The sequence below is a fragment of the Saccopteryx bilineata genome, chromosome 1 (assembly GCF_036850765.1).
Source record: "Saccopteryx bilineata isolate mSacBil1 chromosome 1, mSacBil1_pri_phased_curated, whole genome shotgun sequence".
In the NCBI taxonomy this organism is placed as follows: Eukaryota; Metazoa; Chordata; class Mammalia; order Chiroptera; family Emballonuridae; genus Saccopteryx; species Saccopteryx bilineata.
This window is the reverse complement of record NC_089490.1, coordinates 392,696,799-392,703,881: the sequence shown is the minus strand read 5'-3', so window position 1 is coordinate 392,703,881 and position 7,083 is coordinate 392,696,799. Positions and strand designations below refer to the sequence as shown.

Sequence of the window (7,083 nt, the reverse complement as noted above, 5' to 3'; positions counted from 1 at the left end):
TAACGTCTTCTTCCCCAGACCACAGGTTTCCTTTAATCTGTCAAGAAAACTTATTCTGTTAAAAAAATAAAATAAAAGCCTGACCTGTGGTGGCACAGATAAAACATTGAGCTGGAATGCTGAGGTCGCTGGTTCAATACCCTGGGCTTGCCCGGTCAAGGCACATATGGGAGTTGATGCTTCCTGCTCCTCCCTCCTTCTCTCTCTCTCTCTCTTCTCTCTCTAAAAGTGAATAAATAAAATCTTTAAAAAATGATTACCTTAAAAAAAATAAAATAAAATACAGTGTTAGGGGTCCCCAAACTTTTTACACAGGAGGCCAGTTCACTGTTCCTCAGACTGTTGGATGGCCGCCACATACAGTGCTTCTCTCACTGACCACCAATGAAAGAGGTGCCCCTTCCAGAAGTGCGGCCAGGGGTCGGATAAATGGCCTCAGGGGCCACATGTGGCCCGTGGGCCGTAGTTTGGGGATGCCTGGGTAGCTCTTCCTCATCACTCCTCGGAGGCAGTCACTGCTTCAGGATGAAGCTGAACATTTCCTTCCCAGCCACTGGCTGCCAGAGACTCACTGGAGGGTATGATGAGTGCAATCGTACCTTTTATGAGAAGCATGTGGCCACAGAAGTTGCTGCTGATGCCGTGAGTAAAGAATGGAAGGATTTTGTGGTTTGAATCAGTGGTGGGAATGACACACATGGTCTCCCGTGAAGCAGGGTGTCTTTACCCATGTTTGTGTCTGCCTGTTAGAATAACTATTAATGACAAGTAACAAGTGTTGGAGAGGTTGTGGAGAGAAAGGAGCTCTCGTTCACTGCTGGTGGGAAGACCTGCCTGCACAGACCCCACGCAGGCCCTCCCACCGTCTGCCCGGCCCCCTCACCTCTCGCGTGTGGGTTCCTTCTCTGATCTGCAGTGGAAAGTGTCCTGTGGGAACCAGTAAGTCAACCCTACTTGGGAAGTCAAACTGATGCTACAAATGCCTTCCCTTCCCCAGAAGAGAGGTTGCCTCGACACCAGGTAACGGGAGGCGGACCCGTGGCCAGAGGGTGGCCAGACAGTAGCCAGGGGAGGGTTCAGAGGAGAGCTCTGCTGATATTCACATGGAGGGAAGATTCCTTAAGGGGAAAGAAGAATCCAGAGAAGAGGAAATCAAGAAGATGATGCCAATGTGCCCTTCTCATGTGCTGTATTAAAGCCATTTAAGGCTATATATTCATTCATTCTTTCCTCAACCATGAGTTTGTTCAAACTCTGCCTCGCTTAGTGCCTGAAACATGGAAGGTATTCCATAAATATTGGAGGGGAATATCCCCACATGACTGAATCTGTATTTTACTAAGATGTCTTTCATTCAACAGATATCAACCTGCACCTACTGAACACAGCCACGGTGCTGGGTGCGAGGGTGGAAACAATAAACAGCCCACCACAGAGCTCATAATCTCTTAAAGGAGAATGATCATTGTACAATAAAGAAGCAAGATTACAAAGTAAAACCAATTGGTTTAATAAAAGCTGTAGCACTCAGCCATGAGAGCACAGAGAAATAATTAATTCTAATGAAGGGTATTTAAGGAGACTTTTCACTGGAGGAGGCAGCCAGTATAGTCCTTGAACAAGTGCGGTTTCAAAGGCAATAAAGTGTGATAAGAATAGTCCAGGCTGTGTAGTAAGTTACTAACAGCTCAAGTCATGAAAGTAATAAGGAGCCGAGACTGGCTTCAGCATAGACTATGATGGGAGATGTGGGAGGCAGGTGGCCAGTCACAGAGGCCCTGACTTGTCAGACTCAGGAGCATGGACCCTATTCTGTAGACTAGAAAGCGAAGCCATTGAATTACTTAGAGAAGCAGTGTGCACTTCAGTGTGTGTCTGGGGAGATTAATAGACAATGGGCATACTAAGAAGGAAAAAGATTGAATCAGGAAGACCAGGTTTGCAATCCAGGTAATTGCTGAGGCCTGGGTTTGAACACGACTTCTTCTCACACTGAAAACTTTGCACATTTAAAGAGTAGGCACTGCTGAGTGACACTGAGGAGGAGCCATCAGATGCTAAAGAGCTATGACAGCCTGACCAGGCAGAGGCGCAGTGGATAGAGCGTCGGACTGGGATGCAGAGGACCCAGGTTCGAGACCCTGAGGTCGCCAGCTTGAGCCCAAGGTCGCTGGCTCCAGCAAGGGGTTACTCAGTCTGCTGAAGGCCCATGGTCAAGGCATGTATGGGAGAGCAATCAATGAACAATTAAGGTGTCGCAATGCGCAACGAAAACTAATGATTGATGCCTCTTATCTCTCCGTTCCTGTCTGTCTGTCCCTGTCTATCCCTCTCTCTGTCTCTGAAAAAAAAAAAAAAAAAAAAAAAAAAGCTATGGACTTGGAGATTAGAACATAGAATTGAAGTATCTAGAAATATGGAGATATAACCGAAGGAAACAGGTTAAATGAGAATATATAACTAATCCAGAACTCCAGTCCCAGTGTCTGTCCTTATTCCTTTGAGTAGTAAGCTTTTTTCATGCTCGCTGACCCCCGGGAGTGAGTTTTTTTCCAAAAATGAAATTAGCTCCAGTTGCAGTTTTATTAACTTAAAATCATGTTTGTTTGATAACCAATTTATGGAAACAAGAAGAACATACATTTGCCTTTTTTTTAATGTTGCCTTACACATTTTTAAAATAAAAATTTTTGTACGATCGTACTCTGAATGGTCAGGAAGCACGAAGACGTCCATGAACGTTTGTAGTACTCAAAGGGTTAATGTCACTACAGAAAGCAAAGCTCTGGTAAATTCTGTCAAAGGTGTGATTTAGAAAAGGGTAGCTTCATAACAGATTCTGGTGAATCGATCTGTTTTTTAAGGGAATGGTTATATAATGTAAAAAAAAATCACACTAAGACCTTTTTTTTCAGTTTAGTTCCTTATATCAGATTTTATTATAGCAATATTCACTTTTACAGGTATAGAATCCTTTCTAAGAGTATGCCTCGAGAGTGTTGACCATTTTATATAATTTATCTCAAAATATAAGTTTCTTCTTTAAGAAGCTTAAAATTGTAAGCTTTGCTGATACTTTCACAGAAGGGTTCTTAAAGTAGTTCCCAAAATCCAGAGAACGCTTCCTATGTTTGAATTAAAATTCTTTCCTCTACCAATTTGAGAATGAGGTAACCCAATGTGATGGTTGATTTTATGTGTCAACTTGACTGGGCTCAGGGATGCCCAGACAGCTTGTAAAACATTATTTCTCGGTGTGTCTGTGAGGGGTTTCTGAAGAAATTAACATGTGAGTAAGTAGACTGAATAAAGAAGATGGCTCTCACCAACCCAGGTGGGCATCTTTCATTCCGTTGAGAGCCTGAGTTGAACCATAAGGCTAAATAAGGGTAAATTTGCTCTTTACTTAAGCTGGGACATCTGTCTTCTTCTCCCCTTAGACATAGTGCTCCTGGTTTGGGGGACTTCAGTTTCAGACTGAATTATACCACTGGGGTTTTTTGCTTCTCCAGGTTGCAGATGGCAAACCATGGGACTTGTAATAAATCTTCATATAATTAATCTTCTATTACACACAGACACACACACATGCATATATGTGTGTATATATAATCACATCTCTCTGTAGATAGATGATAGATAGATGATAGATAAATAGAGGATAGAGGATAGATAGATAGATGATAGATAGATAGGTAGATAGATAGATAATAGATAGATAGATAGATAGATAGATAGATAGATAGATAGATAATAGATAGATAGATAGATAGATAGATAGATAGATAGATAGATAATAGATAGAGAGATAGATAGCAAGTCAGCCTACTGGCTCTGTGGCTCTGTGTCTCGGGAGAATTCTGACTAACAAACTCTGTATGTTTTACTTCCTTCCCATCAGCCGGAAACCTAGAAGTCAAATTTATTTTGTGTTCTAATCTACTCAGGTCAGGTGCCTCACTGTATCTACATCATTCAGATGAATTCTTACATTTGATATGGAAAGGTTCTCATTTTTGCATCGTTTTGACATTTCGTCATCACCCAAAAGAACATAATATTCGATACAGAAAATTATTTTTAAAATTTGTAATCTGTGCCCTCTCTGTTAACTATTAAAATTGCAACTGCTAAGATGCTGGGGTGGGGGTGAGGGGTGTAGAGACTGTGATGCTACAGGCACCACCATGTAATCTGCTCATTCTTGGTAGGTTTAAAAACACCATCACAGGAACTCTGTCCTCCCAGCCCAACCCAGTCCCAAGCTCAGCACTTTTCTCTTTCATATACTATAGTTTCCTGAATCAAATGATGATTATAAATGTCTTCAGGAAGGCAACTATCTACAGGCATGGAACTATTTGAATTGTAATTGTGTTCTTAAATCTTATTTCAACAGAGCTGACATTTCCATAGAGATCCTTTTAAATTAATTTTTAAAGAGCCATGTGTTATAGTAAAAAGACCTTTCTATATTTTAAATAAGAGAATATACAAAACAGATAAGTGTATAGATCACATGGAGAATCAGCTGTGATTCTGGGGACTTTGTGGTGAAAACTGATGGTTGTCTTCCAAAATTTGTTCTTTTTCAACAATAGTCTATTCTGGCTGGGTATCTGAAAGCATGGCCATGGGCTTTATTTACCACCTTTGTAATAAAATGTGACATATAGTTAACATCTCACCAACAGAGGTGAGTGAAAATGATGATTGCTATATCTTGGGGAGAAACCTTAAGACACAGAGTGTCACCTTCATGCTCCATCCTTACCTTCCTGCCCACTGGGACCCAGCACTGACCGTGAAAATTACAAGAAGGCCCTAGGTTAGAGGTTGCAAAGGTCTCTGTCACAACTACTCAACTCTGTCATTGTTGCAAAAGAGCAACCAGAGACAATTCACATAATGTGACTGTGTTCTAATAAAACTTGATTTATAGACACTGACATTTTAATTTTATAATATGTTTATGTGTTGTGAAATATTATTCTACTTTTGATTGGTTGTCCATCATCTTAAATTATAAAAACTGTTCTTAGCTCACAAGTCATTAAAAACAAGTGTTGAACTGAACTAGGCCTGTGGGCCCACAAGATGGAAGGAGCTTGGATTCTTATAAGGTATTGAATAATGCCACCCACCAACCAAGAACATTCACCTTTCACTTCTGCAGAAAAGAGAAAATCTCCTTTACTCTTTAAGCTACATTATGGTTAGGTCTCTCTTGTTATAGCAGATAAGAATTTTGCTTTAACTAATACATAGTTCATAATTCCTGACTACCCAGGCCACTGCTGCATATCATAGCCCTCACCACTCTCTTTCTAAAGGGCAAGGAAACTGGACCCCACGTACCCCATTACTAGCCTTTCCAAAATTTGAGGGTAAACACTCTTCTCAGAGCTCCCTTCACCTCCTTGTTTCGAAGACTATAGATGAGGGGGTTGAGCATTGGCGTGACAATGGAGTAGAAAACAGATACCACCTTGTTGAAGTTGACAGAGGAGGCTACTTTAGTCCGGACATACATAAAGAAAAGAGTGCCATAGAAGAGGCTCACCACAGTCAGGTGAGCTGCACAAGTGGAGAAGGCCTTCCGTCGCTCAGCTGCTGAGTGGATATGTAGCAGCGTCCAGACAATGTTGCCATAGGACACAGAAATGACTGCAGAGGAGGCCAGGAGCACCACCAGGGAAACTAGGAAGTCTGTGTTCTCCTTCAGGGTGACATCTGAGCAGGACAAGGCCAGCAGAGGTGAGGCATCACAGAAGAAGTGGTCGACAATGTTGGAGCCACAAAATGTCAGCTGGGACATGAGATAGATGGGCAACACAGGTGTGAGGAAGCCCACCAGCCAACAAGCACCAGCCAGACGGGCGCAGGTGCCCCATGACACCAAGGCACCATACCGGAGAGGCATACAAATGGCCACATAACGGTCATAGGCCATGGCAGCCAGTAGGAAACATTCAGTTGCCCCAAGGAAGGTGAAGATGAAGAGCTGGGAAAGGCAGCCAATGTAAGAGATATTCTTCTCCCTGTCTCCCCCAATAAAACCAACCAGCATCTTGGGCACCGTGACTGAGGTATACCCAATTTCAAGGCAGGACAAGTGAGTCAAGAAGAAGTACATGGGTCTCCTTAGCCGATAGTCCAAACTCACCACCATGATAATGGCCAAGTTCTCCACCAAGGTAAACAGGTACATGCTGAGAAAGAGTGTAAAGAAGAGGAGACGTGTTTTATACACCCCAGCAAAGCCCACCATGACAAACTCTGTTACGTGGGTCCAGTTTGGGGCATATGGCTGCATATTGGGAAGGAGCGCTCAGTAGACTCATAGTCTTGTAGATAATTACAACCGAAACAGAACCTGTGAAGCTCTTGGACTGAAATATCTTCCACTTCCGAAGAGGAAAGTAAAGTTTAGACAGTATCTCTACACTCAAAGAATTGACAGCCTTTTAGGACCACAAAAAAATAGACAATTTCAGTACAAAATGAAAAGTCCTGGATAGCAATAAGACAGAATATTATGGGAAGAAAGAGAGGGGAAGGTCAACCAGTCTTGAGGAGTCAGAAAAATCTTCCTGGAGAAAGGACTGCCTAAACTGGGACCTGAAAAATAAGGATAAGTTAGTGTGATAAAGATAGTGATGTAGCAATGACATAAGTATAAAATCTCAGACACCAGAGAGAACATTGTGCATTTGAGCAGCTCCAGTTTACAGCAGAGGTTAAGAGCTTGACTTTCTTATCAAACATGCCTTCAAATACAAAAACAAAAACAAACAAAACCTAACTAAAGAGTTGCAAATTTTTTAATTGGGTAATACCGCTATAGCATTTAGAATTATGTTTGGGTCCATAAACATTAGGGAAATGTTACATGTTTTTTCTCCTGGAATACAGTGTGAAGGGATGATTACTATTGTTGAGCTTGAGAAGTAGCCTAGGACAGCATCATGAAGACTAGTAACCAAGTGAAGAGAAGGGACAAAGCTTCAGTCTGAGGACAATAGAGAGCCTTGAAGAGTTCTCAGCAAGGGAATAGACCTTATGCTTTCTGCCCTCCAGAAC

The 7,083-nt window shown here is 42.0% G+C and overlaps 1 protein-coding gene across 1 annotated transcript; it reads right to left on the bottom strand.

Moving 5' to 3' along the window:
• Positions 1-5,228: 5,228 nt before the first annotated feature.
• Positions 5,229-6,325, bottom strand: OR6Q1 (olfactory receptor family 6 subfamily Q member 1). The gene has a single exon (XM_066253979.1). It carries the CDS (start codon positions 6,314-6,316, stop codon positions 5,366-5,368), a length of 951 nt encoding a protein of 316 aa, XP_066110076.1. The 5' UTR covers positions 6,317-6,325; the 3' UTR covers positions 5,229-5,365.
• Positions 6,326-7,083: the final 758 nt, after the last annotated feature.

Excerpts from the sequence above, each read along its gene's own strand:
- OR6Q1 (XM_066253979.1), bottom strand. The coding sequence starts at position 6,316 with ATGCAGCCATATGCCCCAAACTGGACCCACGTAACAGAGTTTGTCATG.